The sequence below is a fragment of the Strix aluco genome, chromosome 5 (genome assembly GCF_031877795.1).
Source record: "Strix aluco isolate bStrAlu1 chromosome 5, bStrAlu1.hap1, whole genome shotgun sequence".
NCBI lineage: Eukaryota > Metazoa > Chordata > Aves > Strigiformes > Strigidae > Strix > Strix aluco.
This window is the reverse complement of record NC_133935.1, coordinates 82,558,994-82,584,765: the sequence shown is the minus strand read 5'-3', so window position 1 is coordinate 82,584,765 and position 25,772 is coordinate 82,558,994. Positions and strand designations below refer to the sequence as shown.

Here is a 25,772-nt window from a genome sequence, read left to right as displayed (position 1 = left end):
TTAATTCTGAAGTGTCCCCATGATTTCTTAGCTTGCATATCATTACTTTTTTTAAAATCTAGGTTTTGTTAAAATGCGTTTGTCTAAGGATTTGGCTCCACCAGGGCCATTCAGGGACCCCACAGCTGTTGGGCTTTAATCTCTCTTGAAAAGGTTATAATTTATCTAAACAGACAGTACCCAAACAGGAGGAGAATTCAACTTACTCAGAAATACCTACTGGACTTAAATTCAAGCCTTCCCACAATCTGAGTGTTTTTCACCTGAAGAGCCCTTAGTACACTTGGAAAGTTCATTTGGTTCAGAGAAAGGCTGTGACATTCATTCTACATTTTTCCATAGTCTTTCATTTCAATTTTGAAGCATTCACTTCTTTAAGCTTTACAAAAAGTTGTTTATATCTAGACTAATATAGTCCAGCATGTTTCTGCAATGGGTTAAAACAGCCCCTGAAACTGTAGCAAATTTGAAAAGTGGAATTGGAATGGGCTCCCTATTGATCTGGAGCTAGTTCAGTTAGTATGTTGGGGTGACAAAATCCTTGTTGAGGTGTCCAGGAATCTTGAAGAAATGTCAAATCAAGCTACTTTAATCAGAATGCAACAATTGTGGTGACTACTGAAAGAATGTAGATTAGTTTGGGCAGGCGACTCAAATCATGAGCTCACTTCCCACGCTTTCTTTTTTGGGTTTCCTTTTAGATTACCTACTTACACATTTGTCTGGATTTATGTGACACAACTACCTAACTTAGAGTGATGCACCAAGGTTATCTTATTTGAGGGAAAATGGGGGGGGCAACACCCAACGGATGGAGGAGTCCTCTGTCTTTTTGGCTCTAGTCAGCTTTCACTAACATTTCAATTTCTCATTCTTCCTCCCCAGATATTCTGCCACCAGTGAGAGAGTTCTGCTTTAAAAACAAAAAGAACTGCAGTGGCAGAGGAGGTTAAGATTTTCTGATTCAGTAGGTGACTACTTGGTGATGCTGCTAATCACAGACAAAGCCAGAATTAATCCTGCTAGTTTAACATACTAGCATACTCTGTACGTACCTCCTCAGCTTTATTAGCAAGAACTGTATATTTGTTGTTTTGATCCCATATTTGTTTTTTTAAAAGCTTTATTTTTTCTCTGTCCTCCAACCCCAAACTAGCACAATAGTGCGTCATTTCTCTCCTGTATCATTAGTGGTCATTGCTCTTGGTACAGTTTGGGTATGGTATTTTTGTTTGGTTGGTTTGGTCTTTTTTTTTCCCTTGTAATAATAACAGTAATGATGTTTTGCACATGCCTGGTGCTTTCTACTCTGGAGTTTCCAGTCTCCTGCCTAAAGAAGGTGGAGGTCAATTTACAGATGAGGACAGGGAGAACACCAGAAAAGTGAAAATATTGTCCAAGGCTGTCCACTGGCAGAATTGGGAAGGGAAGGTGCATTCTGAATGCGTTGCAGGGTAGTGATACACAATGATGAACTTTTAGGTAACACTGCCTCTGAAAATGAAAAAATACTTTTCTTTACAGAAAATGGACTTTAGCATTATTTGCTTTCTTGTCCACCTCAAATGAATGCTCAAAAGATTAAATGGTGATGAGGATGACAGGACAGTCTGTTTATGCCTAGAAGTGCTCTTCCATGAGTTCTCATGAGCTCTAGTTGATTCAGTAGACAAAGGGTTTCACTCTTCAAGCTTAGCTCTCACCTTTCATAAACCTTAGAATAACAGAAGTGAGAGATGTAAAAGTAAGGGAGGGGAGGGAGGACCCAATGACATCGGTGGAGTCATGTCAACAGGTAAGATCCTCTAGAAGAAAATAGGGGAAAGAAAGAAAGGAAGAGAGTGATGAAGCTCCTCAGGATATGGCAGTAATATTAAGATGAAATGATCTAGTGGAGAAAGCGAAGAAGTGACAAGAGTTTCTAAAACCAAGAAAGCTATGGAGGAACATTTATTATCCCTTAAGGAGGTAACAAATAATCAACCAGACAACAACATGAATAGAATATATTGGCGTTAGCCAGGAGAAGGTCTGCAGAGATTTAAATGAGAGGTGGTTTTGAATGGAAGGAACAGAAGTTAGCCTCAATTGTCAGGGAAGAGTCTTAAGTTAAATAGTTTGGTGAAGTTGATTTAAGGTGAAACCATAGGGATGGTCTATGGAGAGCAGCTGGACAAGGACCAGATAACTTGATAAGAGGGGTTTTTTCTTTACAATGGGGAAAGTGTATAATTCTGACACTGAAGATGGAAGAGGGCAGCAGTGCAAGGTAAGCAAGAGACATAAAAGAACAGGTTAAAGTGATGGTATAAAGAGGTTATGAATCAGAAAAGTATGCAGGCACTAAGCACAAATGAAGCAAGCTGGTAGAAGAGAGGCACTGAGAAGCCTGTGTGTTAGGACTGAAAACAAAGTGTGTGGGATCCATGCTTTAACAGAGTGAAGTGATATGTGTTAAGGCAAATTCAAGTGGAAAGAAGAGGGAGCATTTCAAAGCAGATGCATAATAGCAGGCTGAATACAGTAGTAATTAGCCAGAGCTGAGGCAGAGCAGCAGTTAGGCGAGCTTTGCAATTACAAGTGGGAGGCCCACATATGAAAATGAATTTTGAGCTTCCAGAATCAGGGAGATTTGAGTCCATTATGAACAGAGCATTTTTAGTCTCCCGGGAAAAAGAAAGCTGAGCCAGGCCAGCCATTCTGAATTACCCGAGCAAGCATTATCCCCCTAGTTAGCGCTCGCAACCGAGGAGCAGAAGATCTGGAGTTCTCATCAAGCCCTGCCATTGTCTTTACAATGCTGCTTAATTTTGATGCTTGCATACCCCTTTGGGGAGCAAGAGGCTGAATTAATTAACATTTAATGTACCTTGAGATCTTGAACTGGAAGGAGCTGAAAAATACAAAATATTAATACTGCAACTGTCCTAGGCTAAGCCCAAAGAGACGAGGGTTTTGTCTCACACAGAACCAGTGCACGTGAACTCACATTCAGGTGTGCAAATGCGTATAGGTGTCGCTACGTTTGGGTTTTGTTTCTGTAACCAGGCTTTCTGTTTCAGCTTCACATCTGCAGACTGGCCTAATAGTACTTCCTAATAGACTGGGAGGTATGTAGATATTACACTGAAAAGTGTCACAGTAATAAATATCGTCAGTCTCTAAGGTAGGTAGATAAACAACAGATTGGAAACTGCATTGCACCAAAACTGGCCAACTGCATCCCAGCTAGTAAAGAAATATTGTGAAGGTAAAGGGGAAGGCAAAGGAAACTGGAGAGGAAATGGGATACGAAGTGTGATCAAAGAACTAATTGAAAGTGAGGTAAATGTGTCAAATAAACAGTAATAATAAAATCCTAACAAAACGCCTTCTGACATTTGTTCTAACCTACAGTTCGCTTTCTCTCCCGCCTCCGTTCTGTGTCTCGTAGGTTTTGTTAGCTATGACAATCCAGTCTCTGCACAAGCTGCTATCCAGGCTATGAACGGCTTTCAGATTGGCATGAAACGCTTGAAGGTTCAGCTGAAACGCTCCAAAAATGACAGCAAACCTTACTGATCTTAACCCCAGATGCTTACTGCTCTTATTTTAGCTTTCTTAGGGTAAGTCCCATGAGCAAACCTGTCCTCTGCAGGGGGGTTAAGAAAGAACATAGAGCCAACCTTCACCAAGAGACAGTTATTTTTACAGTTACCACTTCCATTTCCCCACTTGTCCTTATTACACTTGGCTCCCATTTCCTTGCCAAGTAATTACTGAGTTGTGTTACTGTATTTTGTTTTGCAGCATAATTTATCTCCTTTTTAAAAACAAAAATAAATGTCTTGAAATTCAAAGCAACACACACACACACACACACACACAAAAAAAAAAAAATGTGCAATTTAACTCTGTGAACCCTGGTGCCATTAGCACACAATAAAAGTTGTTTTCTATGGATGGAACGTATTTTACCAGGGTGGCACCAGCAGTTTATAGGTTAAACAAAATGGCCTCATGCCAGTTGAAGCACTTATTTTGCAACACAAATTGAAACAAGTCTTTCCACTACATCAACTTGTTTTTTGAGAAGATTTGATTTTTTTTTTCAGTTCAAATCAACGTATTGTTATATATTAGTCTGATTTTACACTGGTCGTCTTTATATTTCACTTTTTTTTAAGTTCTTGTTTTTTTGGAAAGGATTAATGTAAAAAAGATTTAGAGATCTGTTTCTAAAGCTACAGGGTTTAAAATAAAAAAATAAAATAAAATGAGTGACAATACTTGATGTTTCTTGAGAGATAAATTTAATAATAATAAAAAAAGAAAGCCACAGGCCTGTAAATTTTATTTGTAAAAAGCATTTCTATTTTTATACAAAATTTTTACTGCCTCAGAAATAATGGAAGTTATTTATTGCCTATTGTTAACTTATTGGATACCTAAAGAGCAGCTCTCTATGCTAGCTAGATCCTTTGAAGTAGTCTCTAGAGTAATTGTGCCAAGAATGGGCGCTTTTTCACTGTTGAACCCTACACCCTTTACAGTTCATGCTTTTATCCTCTTGTTTGTATTTGTCTGGTTATTTTGTTCGTAGTTTCCATTACCTAGTTTAAAGTTCAGTTGTCTGACCTTTTTTTTCCCCCTCCCCTTACCTTTCTGTTACATTTGTAGAAACTGGTTCTTTCCTCTCTTTTCTCCCCAAAGAGGAATCCATTCTCTCTGACTCCTTTCAGATGGATTCTTTTGGGGTTCCATTGTGCTCTTGTTGACAAGTATTGTAAGTTAATGCAAATTATGTGAACGGCTCATAGACTCTACTGATAAAAGATTTGCATTAGTTTTCTCCTGCACCCATAAAAGTGATTTTGTTTGTGCTGCATAGATTCTATGTAACTTTTTTTCCTCTTCCTTGTTTTTTCCCTAGACATCTCCATGCCCGTTAGCCCATCGTTTGCCTAGCATGTCCCTGTGGCGTCTCAAAAAAAAAAAAGTTTCATCGTCCCGTCATTGTTTCTGATGTCTTTCTGACCTCACATCATATTTGGTTCTCCTACTGACCTTTGATCTAGTTTGACCTTTGAAATTTGCATGTGACCTCATCTAGCTATGAATTCTGGGAAGTCAATGTGAAAAAACATTGCTGCATTCATGCAAGACTGAAATTTATTATTAGATAAATTAATGATAGGATTTAAAAACAACCTGTGGCAAAATGTTTTTTCTTTCTTTCCTTTTTTTGGTTTTCTTTTTTCCTTTGGGTTTTTTTGTTTGGGTTTTTTGTTTTGGTTTTTTTTTCATTTCGTAAAAAAAAAAATAAAAAAAAAACAGACTTGAAAGTATTATACAGGGATTGGCATTCTGCCTGGTCACTGGTGACAATAGCAATATGTGTCCAGAGGCACAGAATGTTGGTTTCTAACAGACTACTTCCAAAACAGTTTGAGAAATAAAACTGTCTGATTTTAAGTCTCTAGAGGTCTGTAATAGTTTTTACATTTTTCAGGCAGTGTAAAGTTTTTTGATAAGGCCATTTTAGGTGGCTCACTTTCTCATTAAAGTATATATATAGAACCACTTTTTGTAGATTAGTATAAGAAAATATTTACCCTGTTTTAGGGCAAATGCTACCTACTTGTGTCACCTTTTGCTGAACTGACTCACAGTTAGACAATCCATGGTTTAATGCACATGAAATTACCTATATTTTATACTGTTTCAATGTACAGAAGAAAGGTTACTGTAAAATGTGTTACGTTGGTGCTTCTGTGAATTAAGTTGTGGTTTCATCATGAGTCTTATGGTCTTAAGTGTTCTATGTTTATAAAAGACAAGTTTAAAATTGGTTTACTTGAACAACAAGAACAAAAACAAGATTCAAAAAAACACAAAAAAAAAAAAAGTTGTTTGCTTAAAAAAAAATAATTTCATGTGAAAAATGAAAAAATATTCCAGAATAAGTTTGTGTTGGCTTGTGACGCATTGATGTCATTTTTTTATTGTGAACAATTTAGATGTGTTTGTGTTCAGCAAAATGTGATCGGTTTTTCTTTTAAAGAAAAAAAAAAATCAGTGAAACTATAGTGCCAAATTCCAAAGGTACTTTCTTCCTAGAGCTTCAGTGTGTTTCTTGTGTGAAGTAATTTGATAACATGGGTATTTTATTATGTGTTTTGTATAAATCCCTAATATTTAAAGAAAAAAGAGGTTAAAAAGTTTGTTAACTTGCTATCCTGTGGTCTTGTTGCCTGAAATTGTTATTGTTTGTTATTTCTCTTTGATGTTTTTTGTAAAACATTGTATAAGTGCCCATGTTTCACTTTTTTAACCACTCTGCACACATCAATGCTGTGAAAGCAAACCTCACTATGTATTTTCTTCATATTGTATGGAAACCTCTAAGGTGAGAAAGTTTTGAACTTTTAACCCTTTCCACCCAGAGCTGTCTTGAGTGTTAATACCTTTTATACATTCACCATTTTGCTGTTTATTTTTATATATATATCTATATCTATAAATATATATATACTTAGTTTTTTGTGGTTTATTTAATACATGGTTGAAATCAGAACAATGCACAGGGCAGATCTGAAGGACAAAAATATTTTACTGCTGTCTAAATTTCTTCTGTATCTATAACTAAAATTATTTAAAACAGTAATTAACTTGTGGTTTTCCTTTTTAGATTTTGGGGATTTTGTCTTTTCTTAAAGAGCTTTTAATATGCTGCTGGAATATGCTATTCAGTATTAATAAAATAAAAGAAAAAGAAAACAATTCTTTAATTATCTATTGTGTGAGCCACTCCCAGACAGGAGTGGTTAATCCACCATTTGAAAACCTTGAGGAGAAAAAAAAAATATTTTTGTAATTTAAATAAATGAACTTTTGCTTAAATCAGATGCACTAGATCTTCCTGGGTGAAAATTCAATGTGCACTGCAGTTAAACTACTTTTTATGGATAAAGTTTACATACACTGTAATGTTTGGTGTTATCTGCCATTATTTGTAACGGCAATATATTGGCTTACTCCTGCAGACACTCGTATAGAGAGGAGTAACTTTACTCGTACAAGTAGTCCATGGGAATATATATGTGACTGATGTGGGTGTTTGCTGGAGGAAGCTCTGTGTAAGGAACCAGAAAAAAGATGCTGGTAGCCCTTTTCACTGCCTTGTAAGTCTGATTAGATTGCATTTCTACCGCACAAGTAGTGACCAACAACCAGATTTGGTTCTTTGCTACCGGTATAGAGAATCCATTGCCAATCTGATGCGTGTGAGCAGCAGTACCTGCTACTGATGATAAAGTGCCATACCTTCTTCCACTTCCTATTTCTATCTGATTATATTCAAAGCCGCCTAAAATTCAAAATGAAGCCCTATATGAACAACATCAGCTGGTGCACTCTTGTCTCTCATCCCCAACTTAAATGCTTCTTTATGTAGAGCCCTGGGATGGAAAGGACTAGCCTCTAGTGATGCAAAAAAGTTTCCTTCTTATAGCACATGCACTTATAAATAAATGATCTATACTTTTCTCACATTTTTACTACTGCTGGGGCCTTCCTACACCCTTTGAGGGCTATTTTGTACTACTTGCAGCAATTTTGCGTATTCAAAGTATCATCTCACGTACGTTATATTATATATATGTACATATATATATAATATGAGATCATCATTTGGATTGTTTAGACTGTTTCACTAATTTTTCTTGTTGTACCCACCATATAAATTTCCAAAGCTTTTTTAGATGCCCTAGTGTGTGTTCTGCGGGTTTACCAGTCCAGTTAGAGCGGTGATGCCTTTGGTCCTCAGGCAGTGTAACTCGGCATCAGGCTGCCCAGAATTACTCTATATGGGACATTGGCTTAGCAGTGGGAGAGGAGGAATGTTTCTGTACTTTCAGGCAACTGAGATGGGTCATTGCCGAGAACAGTGTCCATCTTGAAATAAGATTTAAAAAAATAAAATAAAAATCACGTACTAAACCAAAAACCCAAACATACACCTCCTTGGAGACAAATTATCTACCAGTTCTCTTTCAAAATATTGAAAGGAAAAAGCTGCAAGGGTGCAAGGGCCTAATAAGAGAGGAAGAAAAACAAGGGAAATTGCTTTACAAAATTCTAATCAAAAGACTAGACTAGTTGTTTTTTCAAACAAATTAGCTAATTGCGATGAAATGGCAGTCCTCAAAGGAGTAACAAGTTCATCTTTCTTTCACCATAGGGGTTACAGTTCCTTGGCTTGTGCTACTCTGGAATCATTTTACTGTTTCTGTTTTTATTATCTTAAGTGCTAATTAACAAAAGGAAAAAATATCCTGTAGTTTCATTACCTTTTTGGATAATGTCATACAAAAAAAAAAAAAAAACAAACCTATGTATTTGTGTTTTTTTTGTGCTGTGAGAATTGTTGTTTGTAGATTAATAATACTATCATTTTGTTTAGAATTACAAACTAGTTTTTAAGTATTGTCTGAGAAAAGCCAAAGTTAATGCAATCTAGTGGAAACTGTAAGACCATTTGAGTATTGTTTCTGTTTTATTGATGCATTTGGATTTTGTTGTTTGATGGAATTTGAGCCAAAAAAAAAAAAAGAACAAAAAAAAAGAAAAAAAAAAGCAGGCTTTCCTATTTCTACAACTTGATTGTACTTATGCATTTTGTACCAGTGGAACTTTTTATACTGGAGATTAAAAAACAAATGGAAATTTTTGTGGCTTACTCTTGTGGGCCCCCTCGATCATGACTGATTTTCAAGTTTGATTTCTGGACGGTAGAAAGAGAGTTGGTTTTGTTTAGAGAATTCAAAACTTTGGCTTGATTTCTTTTTTTCCCTTTGCTTATATCTAGTGTTTAGAATTTTGTCTTAACAAAAGCGGTAAGTTTCACTTTTTATTCTGTATCGTGCAGTTACACAATAAGGTAATTAGAATTAGGAGTACTCGGTCACTTTGCGTGGATAAATGTATTAGTTAAAACGTTAGGGGTTTGCTTTTTTGCTGTTTAGATCAGAGTTTTTTCTGATTCTTCTGTCCTCATTGTGAACATAACCGTGTAGTTGAAACAGTCAGACTTATTTTTGTAACGTATGTTATTGTGTGATGCAGTTTTTTGCTTCTGTCTCCAATATTAAACCATTTTCCTAATACTTGTCTCTCTACTTTGTGTGTTGTATTGTTGGTGGTCATTCTGTGTTGGTAATACATCTACACACCTCACTGTTTCACGTGCCTGTTTTTTTTTTTCTCTATTTGTTGGTTGTGTACAAAAGATACAGTCGATTCCACCTAAGTGAATATCTGATTGGGGGGCAAAAGAGGATTTGTATATTTTAGACATGTTATGGTTTCTTTGATTTTTTTTTTCTCTCTTCCTCCCCCTAGTCATGCCTTATCACTTGGATAATCTGAGCAGGAAGCATTTTAAATGAGTTTCCTGCAAAGTCATATTGAAGGTAGCTTTTGTTAGCCTTCTAACTGCAAAAGCTTCTGCACACAAACACACAGAAGCCACCTGAAAAGGGTTTTTTTGCTGTGACATTTCAGTCAGTCTGGAAAATGCGGATTATGGAGATCAATTCTTCCTAGTCGTTAAAAAAAAAAAAATAATACTCTGCCGCTACTTCGCAGAAGCGTATGAAACGTTCAAGAAAAGGAGGATATAGCCTTGGGATTTCTTCCAAACTGCACAGTAATCTGATGGCATATGGTGTTAGTCAAACTCTCCTTAGAAACTAATCACATCTTAACTAGGGCTGTGAGAGCCTGCAAAAGCCTACCAGGTGATCGAGCTTGTTATGTGCAGTTATACATATAATAATTAAAAAAATAAAATAAAATCCAAGTGAGCACAGGAAGACTTTCTATTAAAGCCAGTGGAAGTAAAAAAAAAAAAAAAAAAACAAACCAAAAAAGATGGCAAAAAGATCCCCTGTTGTTCAAATGGGTGATATTTTTGCTGTGGGCTTACAAAGCAGATCATTCTCAGCATTGGCTAATACTATTACACAAATCTCAAAAGGGACAAAAGAAATACCATAGCGCTTTTTTTCTTATTATCTTTTACAGTTGGCTTTTAGCTTTTTTTATTCTTTCATTTCCTATAAGTTTTTCCTCCTCATGAGAATCTCTCTGCTCTCCCCCAACTGGTGTCTACCACAATGAAATAAAAGCTGCAAAAGAAAAAAAATCTATGTTGTTCTGGTTTACAAAAAGTCTCTCTTCTCTCCTCTGTCTGATCGCAGATACAAACCTTACAATTCGGAGAGGGGGAAAAAAATAAACAAATCCAACCAAACCAAACCCAAGGAGGAGAGAGCAGCACTGGCGAGTGCTCTCTGGAATTCAAGCCATACGCCCCTGTCCCTTTCCTTTGTCCCACTTTCTGTGATGCTCAGGAATCGAAGACCACTTAGAAGTGCTCTTATGAGACCCAAACGACACTCCTCCCTCTTGTCTCCTCTCCCCTGGTCTTTCTGGCACTCTGGCTTTGGCTCACACACACAAACACACACACCCCCCCCTCAAGTAATGTCTTACGAGGTCATGGCGCACTGGGTGTTTCCGTGTGGTGTCAGCAGCAACATTGGCTCCTGCATTTGGAAGAGTTTTGAAATTTTCTGGTGGCTCATGAGTTGGCCTGGTTGTTATTGCTCAATATATTTTTTAAAAAACTTTCTTTTTTTTGCTTTTTTCACTTTTCTGTTTCCATGAAAGGCAAATAAGTGATGAATGGAGTCCCAAACAAGCTGAAATGTCGTCTTGCAGGGTCTGTTGTCAGAGGTCAGGGGTCCAAGCAACTCTAAGTTTAATCTAAAACCAGAGAAGCCTATAGTGGGCAGCCCAGGCAGGAAAGCAGAAACCGAGGTCAGACTATATCCTGGGTCTCTGACATCTCTATAGAATTTATGATCCCGATTTGGATAATTTTGACACCAGTGGATTCAGTTGAGTAAGTCTTGACTTGCATGAATGATGAATCAGAATTGGTCTCTGGGATTTTTAGGTTTCTGTGGATGTTTTGGATGTTTTCTTTTTTGTTTTCCTTTTTTTTTCTCCAAACTTGGTCTTAGGAAAGAAACTAGAGCTTTGTGGAGGGTCTTTTCTTCCAAAAATACAACAGAAAAAAAGACTTATACTGCAGTTGGGTTTCTTTTAAATACTCAGGGCTGAAAGATACAGGTTTTTCTTTTTTTTTTTTTTATTTCAACAATGGGGAAAAATGAGTTCCTTAAAGCAATGCAGCTGAACAGTTTGTCCTGCTTAAATGCATGCTTTTAATTTCAATTATGTAAGGCACCTTGCAGTGTTAGCAAAATGTCTCTTTGTTAGCTATATGTGTATCGCCATGGGAAATTACCAAACTGTCACAAGACTTGCTGATTAAAGAATAGCCTGCCAGAGTGTGTGTGCCTTTGCCCAGTGTGACTCTTAGGTATTAGGCTAAGGAAAACAGTTTAACAAAATGTAGTGTGAATCATTCCTGATAAGTGAATAAAGCATTGTGACCAAGCAATCAGATTATTCACTTATCAGGAATCGACTGTACTGATAGTTTGCCTGATCGTTTTTGTTCCTCATCTCTGTTGTAGTTTCACTACTTTGCTGTGTTCTGTTTTTTCTCTCATGCTCTTAGCAAAATCACTGGGAATATCCCTTCGTGTGATCATGAAACATGCTACTGAGTAACAAATAAAAAAAAAAAAATTTAAAATATAAAAATGATATCTTAACAAAATCTATGCACTTGCTATCAGGAACACAATACTGGATGTGTCTTATATATATTGAACTATAATAGTATTCGATTTCTTAAATAAAGCTTAAGAAAGGATTCTGTTGTCTGTAAAATTTTATGAGCATTAAATGGAAAAGAAACAAAGCCATGTTTCTAGGGTTGGGCGCTTTTTGTTATATGAAATCTTACTGGGTACATGGTCTTTAACCATGCCCAGGTAAATGTTATATAATTCGCTTGATATTTCATTAATAAAGGAGACCTTGAAAATTAGGCTTACTGAAGTGTGTGGGGAGAAAAAGTCTTACCATTCAATGACTTGCAGCAAAAGATACTAAAATGCATAAATTTCTGTCTTTTTCTGTATTTGCAAAAGCAAATGTTCTTGCTTTTGCTCTAAAACTAAGAAATAGCTAAAATATATGAATCAGAAAACATAATGAAACAATACTATATTACTTCCACAGACAATGCTATACTTCTTTTTGGTATGTGACTTTTTTTCCTCCTGATTCTAGATAGGTTTAAAATTAAAAAATGAAACCCCTTATGCTCAAAATCACAAATTCGACACTGGAGGTCAAAGCATCTTTTTGCGGAAGATGTGTGGCTTACTGTACGTTTCCTGTATCTGAGCCTTCTCTAATGAAAACATTTTCACATCAAAACCCATGAATTAAATGGGAATTGAGTAGCTAAAACTGTTGACTACACTGAAAACTTTATTCCTTCAATGGCTGTACATTTGCCACAAAATTGTAGGTTTCTCACAATCAGATTTTTATGGAAATGCCCATACTTCTTGTATTTAGCAAACTTTCAATAATGCCAGCCTTTGGCAGAAAGATCCGGGAGAGTGGTGGGGGTTGCTTTCTTTTTTTTCTTTTGAACTGCATTACTGCCTCACTTTTCATATGCCATTATATTATCTGAAAAAAAAAAAAAAAAAAAAATTAAATTGTGGAAATCTATCTGCTGCTGCTTGTATCATTCTCCTCTATCAATACATATTTAGCAAATGTTATTGAACTTGACATCCAGCGGCCAGGTTTGTTAGACTTGTAAGCCAGAAATACTGCTCCACCAGAGAGGCCATGGAGAGGATTGACCTTGGTGGTGGTGGGCAGCAAGATGGTCCTGTCCATCCCACATCTGCACAGAGCTCAGGTGGGGCCCCAGCCCTGGTTTACAGGGACTGCTGATGTAACACAAATATTAAGTAATAGCAACAATTAGCTCATATTTGTATTCCCTCTGATTTTCCTCATTAGCAGACTTTCTTTTTTTCCATTAAAGGGAGCTGGAAAGTTGCAGTCATTTTCTGAATCATTCGCCCCTGTTGATAACCTAATTGTTTTACATGAATGCTAATATTTCCCTCTCACACATTTATATCTATCAGCTAAATCAGCAGTAAAGTAAATTCTTCTGGGATACATTCCTATATCAATTAGCAAGGATTTATGCTCCAAAGCACCATTAACATTAATGGGAGTGTGCTCTTTAGCATAAACTATTGGTGATAGGTCTGGTGGACTTTATTGCCTAAACAAAGAAGCTTCTGAATCTTAGAGACTTGTTTCTTGAAGATGGTACTTGAGGGAGTGATGTCCCAGCCTCTCCGGGCTGCTCTAGGGACATCTCATTCACAGGACATGCATAAATTGTTGAGTTCCCAGCAAAAAAGAAAGTGTCGGTTTGGAAAGTGAGCTAACTTCTGGCGTTTTCCTTTCTGAAAACCTGCCTGAGAACACACCAGGCAAAATTTTCAGCATTATCTCACCTCCCTCCAACTGACGGCTTGAAAAATTTCACTCTTGGCTCACCTACGTTTCATGGTGCTGGAGGGTGGAGACCGCAGAAGCGTTGGAGGGAGGGATTTTGGAAAGAGGCAGAAGACCAGAGATGAAGTACTGTGGGAAACTAAGTAGTGGGTTTATAAGCTCCCTAAACCATAGGTTACACGGCTCCATGCCTTTGAGAAGCGAGTTAGAGGGGACCAGTAAATCACCAAATCTCACCTTTCACATGTAGGACAACATCATTTCCCCCTCACCCTATGCTTGATCAAGTCAAAAAATGTGTAATCTTCATCCGAAGCCACTGGGAGTTGGGTTGAAAGTCCACCACTTCCCAGAAGCGTGTGATCTGCTGAATCCCTGCCCATGCTTCTGCAGATGTTTTCTCTGTTGGTTCTGGCTCTGCTCAGTTCTGCTACATTAAAAAGCCCTTTTGTATCTACCATTTCCCCCCCCCCAAAGGCACTCATAAGCTGGTCTCAAGTTGCTTTTCATCCCGTTTTTTTTTCATAAAATAAATATGCTCTGGAAGCGTCTACATGCAACAGTGGTTTTTTGATCCCTGAATAATTTCTGTGGTTTGTTTCCACAACCCTCTTTTTTTTCCCTTGTTTTTTTTCCCTGACATCTTTTCTAAATCCGGGGTATCAGAGCTGGATGCATTATTTCAACATCAAGTCCAGTGATGTGACATGCAGAAATTAAAAATCTCATCTCTACTCCTCCGACTTACACAGACAAGGGATTGTGTCAGTCCTTGCAAAGAGTAACATGCAAAAGCCACAAAGCACCATATTGGCAGAATTATTTTGGGTTGCTTCTTTAGTATGCCTAAATCCCTCTCAGCTGTGTTGTGCTCCAGGTTCCTCTGTGTGTGGTCTGCTTGCCTGTTCTTAGACTTGAAAGCTTGCTTACAACCATACTAAGAGCACTTTTGTATAACTCCTAGTCCTCTTCATTATTTTCCAATGTTATCAGCAGTTTTAATATTTACTTCCAAGTCATTAGTGAAAATATTCAATAGCATTCAGACCTATTACTGATCCCTGCAGAACCCCTCTAAAAAAATACTCTCCTACAGTGATTCCCCTTTGACAGCTTCTTTGTTGACATGTCAGCCAGTTCTTAATCCATTTTATGTGCCTTGTATTGATAGGATAGAATGCTAATTTTTTAATCAGGATCTGCTGCACTGTCAAACACACAAAAGTCAGAGTATATGCCGTCTTTGCAATTACTTTTATCAGCCAAAACCTACAATCACATCAAAGAATGAAATCGAGTTTGACAACCCTTCCTCCCTAAAAAACATGTTGATTGGCATTAATCGCTTACCTCTTCTTTAATGTCTTCTACCCCTTTATACCCATATCAGTATTTTCATTATTTTGCCAAAGTAATGTCAAACTAGCTTACCACCAGCTGGGTCATCCTGCTTGTCTTTTATGAATGTGAGCACGAGGATGGCACGTTCCCCGTTGTCTGGGATGCTGCTGGTGTGCTTAAAGAGTGCTAAAGGTTCCTGTCAATGGATCAGAGCTCTCTGCCCCATTCTCAGCCCAAGGTACCTGGGGCTACCTGCTTGGAAATACTGTATCTTTAATAGAAATGGTAACTAAGTAGGCTGTTACAGAGTTGGACCAGAAACCATTTTACCCTTCTCCTGACATGTAGGCATGTGAAAGAAGAGATTTTTGACATCTCCTCTTTTTCTGTGGCATGACTAATAGTTTTGCCATCTCCATAAGCCTAAGTTCAATGCCAAAATGAACGTACTTAAAGAAATTTTTGCAGTTGTCCTGCCCTTCTCACTCAGGTAAAGTAGACAATGTAGTGGGGAACCACAGGGTAATGCGTATTTATTTATAAGTCAATAGCAAAGATGGGTGAAGGTAAAATACTTTTTCACTCAGTCATCCTCCTCTGAATAGATATTCTTTTCATTGATGCACATGGGAATTAAAGTCCTGTGGCTCTGAAGCAGACAGTGGAGAAGAGTCAGTATGACCTGGGGAGTGGGAGATACCTGGATGCACAGGACCTATTAAAGAAGAGACATCATTTGGAAATCAGAAGAAACCTGAGTTAGTCAAACTAATCATGTTACTACAGATACGAATGGATAAGCAGCGGCAATACTGGAGGAAGGTTCTGTGCTCTTCTATGCAACAGTGCAGGCACAGGTGCTCTTTCAGGCCACAGGGATACCATATAGGTCCCTGCTCATGTCTCTTAGGCATAGACTGTAAATGTGCTGAGATACCAATGTATCTGCTCAGGAGCCTCAGCCCAGCACTCCTCAAGACAGACACGTGCTACTCCTTAACCCTGTAGACATCTCCACTAGTCAGGGTAACATAAATGCACCCTGGAGACAATTATTCCCACCTGAAGCAGTATGCCTAAGACCAGGGAGTGAAGGAGCTGTCTGGAGGTGTTGCTGACTTTCCATTGGCTGTAAGACGAGAACAGCAGCAGAATGCATTTTCTTAGTAGAGACACCAAATATTGCCCCCAGTCCCCAAAGACACCCTGCTTAACTACCAGCTGCAACCACTGCAACAGAAGGGAACAGGTCTTTGTCATATCTGCCAGCCTCATGTGCGTGTCTCACACTACTCTAGGTATCTCAGGTGGCACTAGGCACCTCTGTTTAGGCAAATATGTCAAGCCCCAGATGACTCGCTTAGCCAGCTCAGAGACCCAGGTGCACCAAGACTCTTAGCTCCCATGTTGGGCAACAGTAAACTGGTCATCAGAGTTATTCTGCTTGCCCTGAAGTAGGCAAGTATGGCTCAATTTGTTTGCCAGATGTAGGCATCTAGTGCTGTTTGACGTGTCCTAGACTCTTCAAAACATCCATGAAGGCCCTGCAGACGTGATGCAGAATGAATAGGACATTTGTGACCCCCAATGTGGGGTATCCTAGGCCAGTTTAAAAGCTCTGAATAGCATAAGCACAGGAGTCTGTTGCATCCAGATATCCAGCTAAGGAACCCTAAGCTTAGAAAGATGAATCTGTGAGCTGAATCCCACTTTAAGGCACTTATTCACTTTCCTAAACCTGAGCCATGTTGGATACTCCAGGGCAACTCAAGTGGCACTGATACCTGCATTTATTAAAAAAAAAAAAAAAAAAAAAGAGCTGTAGGGGTCTGATTTGTAGACAGATGAAGGTGAAATTCAGTGAATCCTATTGTTAACAAATGAGCCCCGGGTGATGTCCCACAGGCCCTAAGTGGGAATTATGCCCCAAAAAACCCTGACTGCAGTGGGACTGCTTTTTAGGGGACAGATATATGCAGAATATCCCTATGACAGAAAAGCCAGACCCCCAAGGAGTTGCACTTGCATGATCTATAGACCACTTCTGGCATTAGTTTTATCTTATTCAACTTTTGGCACTGAGGAGCCCTAGGAAATGATCGCTTACCTTTCTTGTGGATGTGGACAAAGTATTACATAATTTGTGCCACCTCAACCTTGGTGTCTGATTCTGGGGTAATCATGCCACACACTGGAGCACCCCTCCTGTCCCAGACCCTGGATCCTCCTACTCAAAAGAATAGAAAAATAAAAAGCAGGAACCTTCGCAGCCTCTCTGTGCAGTTTGTTGCACTACTTGTCTATCCTCATGGTGAAGATGTTTTTCCTGATATCCAGCCTGAATCTCTCTTGTTGCAACCTACACCCCTTGCCTCTCACACCCTTCCATATGCCACTGCAAAAAGCCCTGCTAAAACTTCTTGATAGGTTCCTCATAACTATCAGGGGAGGGTGCTGCTATTAGGTGCCCCCAAAGCTGTCTCCACTCTGAGCTGAACAAGCCCAGCTCCCTCAGCCTCTGCTGGTAGACAAGTGCTCCAGCCTGACCAGCCATACTGGTGACCCTCCACTGAAGTCCCCACAGTTTGTCCATTACTTTTCCTTACTGAAACAACCAAAAATTTGATGCACTATCTAGATGCAGTATAACATGTGTCTTGGGGGGGGGGGAGTTGGGGGAGGGCGATAATCACTTCCCTCGTTGTGCTGGTTCTGCTGCTCTTCATGACGCCTAGGATGTTGGCTTTCTTTGCTGCCAGGGCACACTGCTGGCTTGTGGTCACCTCTCACCAGGACCACCCTCCCAGGTGCTTTTCAGCAGAGTAACCCCCCAAGCCTGTCCATCCCCAACCTTTATCACTGCAAGCACCTCTTCCTTCCTCTCTGCATGTTATCCTTCTTGAATTTCACAAAGTTCCTGCTGGCCCTTTCCTCCAACCTTTCAAGGTCACTCTGAATGTCAGCCCTGCCCTTGGTCACCCCCCCCACCCCCCCTCCCATTAATTTCATCTCATCTGCAAACTTGACAGGCTGGGATATGAAGCGGTGTGAAATATGGATCTTGCACTTGCCTTGGGTTGCACTACAGGTGGATGAACCTAATGCAAGTTGAGGCTGAGAAGATAGATAGCACAATATGGTATCTCACCCACTCCTCTCTCCTCTTACTTTCATGCCAAAATGAGAATAACTTAAAAAAACAAGGAAACTCCTAGAACATGCTAATAAAGGAAACAGAAGTTTTTCCCTAGCAGGTATGTTGTAACTAGGCACACAGTACTCAGAGCACACCCTGGGAGGCAGGACCAGGATTTCTGCTCACCAACATTGTGTGAAGCACACTCTTGGGCAATGCTTTCACGGGTCCAAACAGCTACTAGTGCTTATATATGTCCACAGTAGTGACAAAGCCAAAGCTATGGCTGCAGCACTTTCAGGATGGCCTTGTCCTTGTAGGTGACAGGAATCAAACCACCCACCCATTTCCTTGTTAACCAGGTGTCAGTCTGCTCCCGGCAGCCTAAGACATTCCTCCTCTCCACAGGCATGAGCACAACTTGGGGCAAAAGCTTTGGGGCCTCCTGTTCTCCTGTCTTCATCTCAGCTTTTTTTTTTTTTTTTGCAGTTCACCCTTCTTCCCACACCTTCAGCAAGCCTCAGTTTTCCAGCAATCTTGTGGGTAGGGTAAGGGAAAAATAATACCACCCCCACTCAGTTATGGTTTGAGAACGTGTTGACTGGAAAGGCATGAAGATCTCGACCAGCATATGTGCAGGGAGAGGAAAGGCTCATGAAGGGCTCTTTCTCCTCTCTTTCCCACATCCCAGGTTCCTGTCTCAAGCCATGGCCATACAAGCCTAGAAGGTGAGGTTGCATAGGCAGGGCTGCTTTCAGTTAATTTTTTTATTGTTTTTGCAGTCACCATCTGCCAAGCCAGTGGATCCCATGGTCAGCTTCACGGGCCTTACACAGTCAAGTGCTACCACAAATTCCCATATGAGATGCCCCACTTCCTTGTCCCCTTCCAAGTACCTTCTTCATGAGTGGTGATTCTTGCTTACTAGACAGCTCTCATCTGTGCCAAAATATATTTCCCAATAAAAATAAAACCCTAGCACTGTCCCATCCCAGCCCATGTGCCTCCCTTTTAGTGTTCCTGCTATCTTACAAAAGAGTTATAGCTGCAGCCAACTTCTGAACAACAGCAGTGGGGCTGTGCGGTGGACTGGGCTGTGGGGTGGACTGTAAGTATTTTCACAACTACTGAAATTGTACCCACATTTTTGCCACAGCCTGACTGTTTATATTTTCAACATCTCGGCAAAATGGCATGTCACTGGGTCAGAATGCAATTTCTTCGCCGTAAATCACCTCCCTGTGCCTGGTGCAGGAGCAGATGCCAGGCATAAATTTACTCTCAGTGGAACAGAGCTCCTGGATGAGAGGTCATGTTCCCAGGTGTAAATAAATAAAAAGTACACAACTCATGGAAACAACACCAGGCAGCTGAATTGTAGCTTTGCATGGAGGGCAAACAGGTTTAACAGGAGGTATTCACAGTGCCCCCTTCTCCTCCAGCCTTATGTTCTTCAGCTCATTTAGCCTTACTGTTTGCTATTATCTCCCTTCTTGCTGACTACCCTCTCTTCCTTGGCAAAGTACAGAAATGTTTCCTACCTACAGTCACCAGGGCTGTGGAGTTCAACCCAGGGGACTGGTGCCAAATTGCCTACTTAGACATAAGAGCTGTTGTGTGGCTGGCCCTTGGGCTCGGTTAACCGAGGTTCTTGGTTGGTTGAGCATTCCTGTGCACCTATTGGGAAAGGTAGAGAGATATTGCCAGATGTGGGTCAGACCTTAACTTGACCTATTATGCATCTGAAAAAACTGCTTGTTATCTGCTGAAGAAGAGTGAGGAAGGGATCCTGGTGCAGTTTCCTGACTTTAGCATCCCGGCTGGGTGCTCAGCTCATGGCAGCTGGACACGGGTGACCTGGGGTGTGACTTCTGCTGGTAAGGAACACTTGTGCTCTAGGAACGCACTTCTGGTCTTGCCCAGAAATTTGTGATCTTCATCTTTCAAGGTCTGAGGAAACAAAACACACAGGAAAAGACAAAACAAAACAAAACAAAAAAACCACGCACCTCCACAACCCTTCAAAACGTATTTTGTGCAGTAAAATCCACCCGTGTCCTTGGGAGAGCAAGCTTGTAAGGAGCGTTACTCTCAGTTCTGGAAGCTCTCTTGAGTCCTGCTTCTGCATATACACAGAACTGCCTTCCCCTGAGCAGCTTTCACCTGCCGAAGGCTTGCAGGGCATCTAAATGGTTGCAGGGCTTATGTTTGTGGTGCACTCACCACTGCTCCCATTTTACATTCGGTTGCCCAGCTGTGCCTGGGGAACTGCCTGCATACCGCTGCTGTTTTGGACTGACAGACGTCAAAGGATACCTTCTCCTGAGCAGAGCACTTCAAGACCCCATGAGGAACCGTGTTTTGCCTTCTCAAATTAATATGCAAAAGTAAGCAGCACAAATCAGCCACGGGGCACTGCAGAGCTCCTGTATCTCTTTTACTCTTAGCAGCAGCTTGGATTTTATGCTTGGAGCATCATTCTTTCCCTGTTCCTCGCCTCTCAACTGGTTGTCTCTCATCCAGTTCTCATTCCTTTTCTTCCTATGAGTAATTCTTGTTCTCTGCTCTGTATTCAACAAGTGTTTGAAATAAATGAAGGAGGTGATTAATTATTTAGGATTGTACAAGGGTATCTAACTAGGTGCAGTGGGAAGGAATTAAACAAGTGAGACATAAAGGCTGAAGATCAGGAAAATATTTCCTTAAAGTGAAATATAATAGAGGGCAAGCCTGCCTCTGGGGCAGCACGGGAAGTTCCTCCTCCCATGAGATTTAAGATTGCAAAGAGCAGAAAATGGTCTTTAAGAGTAATCCTTCTGGGACAAGGTTAGCTAGCCCAAAAGACTGTATTTGTCTCTTACTTCTAGGCACAATGGTGGGACACAGCGTGTGAGAAAACACTGAAACGAGAACACAAAGAGATTTATTCATGCTGCAAACTTAAAATGCAGTGGGCAACTTCCCTTCAGTGCAAACAAGTCTTTTTATAACCTGTTTAAAGATATCTTTTTACATACCCTTATTACTCAAGTAATTAATTTTCAACAATGAATGTGAGAGGACACTGCATTAGCACAGCAGGTAAATTTGGGACTGAAAAGAAAGCACACTAGCCCTTAAAATGAGAGTTATTTGTGAAGACTACATCTAAGATTTCTAATAGTACTCTGAGCAATATCAGGGTTTTCTACTTTCATTTGCTGTGCTGTCTCTTTTCATTACAGAATGTCCTAGCACGACCCTATCTGCCACGCTCTTGAATCCTTTTATTTCTTGTTAACTCTACTTTTTTTTTTTTTTCATTGATCACTTCCTTCTCATGCAAAGACTTGATATGTTTAACCTTCATAATCTTCCTACTTTACAGTTGTGGGTCTGTAATTACAGGCTGTTTGAGGGCTCACCTAGCCATAAATCAAGTTGCGCTAATTGAACAAAAACTTGTTCAAAAACCTTCTCATTGAAGTGATCTTTTGCCTTTTTTGGAAAATTGTGTAGCTCAGAAATAACACAAAAACTTGTTGCTTATGTGAAGCCTCAGGATTATTTTGGCAACCCACAAAGCCCATTCTGGCTGCAAAGTGGTACCTTCAGCTAGGCTAGGCTGCATGCTGTGGGCAACCCAAGGAAACTGTGAATGGCCAGATGTTGGCTTGAGTGAAGCCCATCATTAGGGGACAATTTTGTGTCATTTCAGTGTGACATTTTAGTACTACAAACATTCATTACAGCCTGTTTGAGGGCATTGCAACTTAGCTGGTTCAATGAAATGGCTAAAATTTTGCTGCCTTTTAATAGCTTCATTAGATGCATCCAACGCTTGAAGTGCATCCATAGGACACAACGCTGTCTCTGAAGCAATTCCCACTCTAGTGCTGAATTAGTTACCCTGAGCCCACGAAGCTGTTGGAGCATTGTCTTCATCTTGAAATTAGAAAGGCAGAGCACAAGATCGTCTCACGCTGCAAAGGCCTGATCCACCTGTGTGGTGTGTAGCACATGTGGCCTGTGGATGGCGGCTCCTACACACATGGGTCTTATGAGCTCATAGCAGCTAAGCCACATATCAACGTTGGTGCACCCATCAGGCATTTCGCCAAGTAGAGGCACGTGTATGCTAACACCTGGCAATAGGGACTCACGAGCCTTAAAGCCTTTTGGGTGCCTGTTGGCTGTGTGAGTTGATGGGAAATATCTGCTATCACAGAACCTCCAATCTACATTGGCTTGCAGAGCAGTACTGGCTAATAATTAATGCTTTACAACTTGCCAGTGACACCAAAACAATTTATCTTTTTTCCCCTCAACTATCACATTGCATGGCACTCCTGGCAATGCATGTTATTCTCTTTTCTCTAACTTCACAGAAACATCTAGGATGGAAAAGACCTCGAAGATCATCCAGTCCAACTTACTGCTGTTGAGGTGAGGGCTGCCTGGTATCCCCGGGCAGAGGCTGTGTCTTCAAACCTCCAGTGCTCTGAAGAGCTGACAGTGATTTCAGATTCCCACACACACAGGCTGAGGAAGCAGGAAAAATAATTTTACACCAATTTTACAGTACAGGATCCTGATGCTTCAGAGCTGTTCACAGGAAAAGCCTCAAAGGTGGGGGGGGGGAATCAGAAGTAACACAAGGGGAGGTTTCTCATCACTTTTTATTCCTCCCAGAGGATATTAGCTGCACACTGATGCCAAACAATATTATGCATGTTCTTTAGTTTGGCACAATACCTCCTGCTTTGCTCTTTATCTGATCTCCTGGATAAATCAGTTGACTCATCTTCCAGATCCTCAGCTGGAATTTCTCAGTGTACCAGTAAGCAAAACAAAGCTCTGCATGTCCCAGTGGTTTCAGATTCCTTCCCTCTCATTTAATTAGTTCTTGTAGTACTTAATGGCCACCAAGTCTGCTCTCTGCTTTTCCCTGTGGGTTGTAAGAGTCTCATTTATAAATGATCTCAGGAGACATCAGGTAGAAGAGAAGAGCTTTGTCACTCTGACCCTCAACATTTTATTTATACTTTTGCTGAGTCTTCATTTCCAGGCTAAATGTTGCAGTAAACTGACACCAGAGGAGGATAACCGAGTCAAAGCTTTTCCAGCACACTGCCATTATTGAGGAATTATTTGAGACAGTTAGGACACATCACCCAAGTTAACTTTACCAGCTGTCGGATCTGGGTGTCCCATCACTCCCAAAGCTCCTCTTTGACCACTGCATTATGCCACATAGGCTGTTGAATACAGAGGGACTTGTGGCCAACCTGGTCTTGAACAAACAGCTATAGGCTTCAGCAACTACCCCTATGCCCTAGTGTCCCACAGATGTCTGAATATTTTCCTTCAGAGAATATCAAGAAATAATGGTGGGCAAATCTGCACATCCCTGCAAAGACTTGGTGGCTGGTAAGCAAGCTTGAGGAGAAATGATTACGTGCCTTGGATCAAAGAGAAACATTGCAGGACCTTGGAAAGCTGAGATTTTGTCCATATAACATTTCAACAAGTAAAGTTGTGCCAGGGGATAGAAAGGAAAGGTTAGCCATAAAAATCAGCAGCTTTCAATTGCGTTTTAAAAAAAAAAAAAAAAAAAAAAAAAGAAAATGTACAATCTGTGAAAGTATTTAAATGTCTTCTTGCAGTGAAAAACCTGAAGTGAGTCTTTCCCATCTGTTTTTTTCACATTTCTAAATAAGCATATGATTATTATTTAATGTTTTCTCCATAGGGTGTTAAAGTGTTATTAAGTGACGCTGATTCCTGAGCCTCTATTTTTAAGACCCCACCACAACTGCTTTGCAGCAAAGATGTGCCAAGACTTACATTTGACTCTGTAGTGCTCAAAGACTTCAAGTTCTCATTATCACTATGGCAACTATTAATCATTCGTTTGTTGTAACATGATAAATACATGCCCTCAACTAGAAAGCATGTTATAAATCACTGGAGTACCCTCACAGCTGCTCTGTGTAGCACTAAGTCACCCAAAGGAAAGCACGAGTACAGCAGGGAGTATGTGAAAGTGTTGCAGCAAACCTTGTGATTTGGGTCATCAGAAGAACAAGGTAATCAAGTTCTCAGTTAGGTTTTTGTTTCATTTCTCAAAACAGTAAATGCTTGTGGTGTAAAACATTTACTCTAAAATGTAGAAGCTTAGAAGTGTGATAGTCGTGCATGTCTCTGCCATGCATGTCTCTGCCATGCACTGGGAAATGGCATGGTGACCCACCACATTACCTCCAAGGAGTTGGATCCACCATGCAAGGATGAAATTTGATGTCTTGAAGACATTATAGGAGCATCTGTAAGGATTGCCATTGTTCGAAGCAAAGGTGATAAGATTTTTCTTGGACACAGAGCTGTATTGACATGGCTACACTGTGTAATCTTGGTGCTAACATGAAGATATCTCCATTGGGAGAACTTTGTAGAGTAGGGCTGATGGCTGGACTCGATGATCCCAAGGGTCTTTTCCAACCTGAATGATTCTGTGATTCTGTGATTGTGCTACACAGCATGAGTATACCCCTTATACGGTTACAAACCAAGAGCCAGCACAAGACACCCTCTGCTCTCCTCCCTCCTTTATCTAGCCCCTATAGGCTCTTTCTAATCACCAGTGCCAAGCGCAAGAAATGCCTGAGGACATCTGCAAAGACATTTTAACAGACACATTAGCACTAAGCAAGACTTAAAAGTAGCTCTCTTGGCCATACTACTACATCACTGGCCACAGCAAAGCACCCTCATTTCCCTTCCTCTCACCAAGAGCAGTTGAGGCAGACCACTTTATATGCAAACTGACCAGGGACAGCAGCCTGTGGAGCAAATGGGCCAGTGTGAACACTGGTCAGCAGCTTGATTTAGGTTTCGTATGTGATGCCTTATGGTCCTCAAACATTAGCAGGGCGAAGGCCCCCCATTCATATTTCACAGGCTGTTTTATCTTTACAGCATGATGCTGAGGGTGACTCCAGTGCCCCAGACCAAGGGATGAGGAGATGTCTGAGAGTGCAAAGCCTGGTAGAAACATGTTGGAGAGCTGGTCTGGTCCTATTTCCAGAGCTTATACTGAATTATCATGCCCAAAAGACTCCTCCAAGTGACTTGGCTGACTTACTCCAGAAGCAGCCCCTGCAGCCAAGTAGCATGCTTGTAGCATGGGGCAGTGGTTGTAGCCATAATATGCCAAGAAGTGTCACTGACAGCTAGAGACTCCCAACCTTAGCCCTCATCCTGACAGGCCACAATGAAAAGTAAAAGCCACCACCCAACATCACTTAGTCTTTGAACTTCTTTTGCGACGACTAGTGATTTTTTTCCTGGATCAATGTGGATTTTATGCAGTGAGAAGAGGCCTAAGGCCATCATTTATACAGGTTACTGGCACTGACGGTGGCAGCTTCAAAAGGCCCTGCAGTATCAGTATCAGTGGTATCCTAGAGCTCCTTTGCTCCATAAGCAGGTCAAGGCAATTGATTATTCACTTTTATTTGGTACTTGTGAGAACACATCTAGAGTACTGTGGGCAGTTTTGGGCCACCAAGAGAGTGGTCAGCCAATTGGAGTGAGTCCAGTTTGGTTATAGTCCAAGATGATGATGGAGCCAGGGCACATGATGTATGTGGTGATACTGAAACAATCACTTTGTTCATCCTGGAGGAGAGACAGCTTCAGGGGAAGAGAAGGCGGGGGTGGAATCTTATAGCTGTCTTCATCAACCTAAAGAAGATGGAGTCAGATGTTTCTCAGGAGCGTACAACAAAAGGACAAG

General features: G+C 40.4%; 1 protein-coding gene across 11 annotated transcripts in view; it reads left to right on the top strand.

Annotated features, from left to right (window-relative positions):
* The window catches only part of CELF2 (CUGBP Elav-like family member 2), a 386,251-nt gene extending 374,421 nt beyond the window's left edge, over nucleotides 1–11,830 (top strand). For 10 of the 11 annotated variants that reach the window (XM_074828029.1, XM_074828028.1, XM_074828025.1 and 7 more), the window contains one exon: nucleotides 3,434–11,830. In XM_074828029.1, coding sequence (XP_074684130.1) covers nucleotides 3,434–3,561 — 128 coding nt within the window. In that variant the 3' untranslated portion in view covers nucleotides 3,562–11,830. The remainder of the gene's footprint in view (nucleotides 1–3,433) is intronic. The other variant, XM_074828026.1, reaches the window with a different exon arrangement.
* The last annotated feature ends 13,942 nt before the right edge of the window (nucleotides 11,831–25,772 follow it).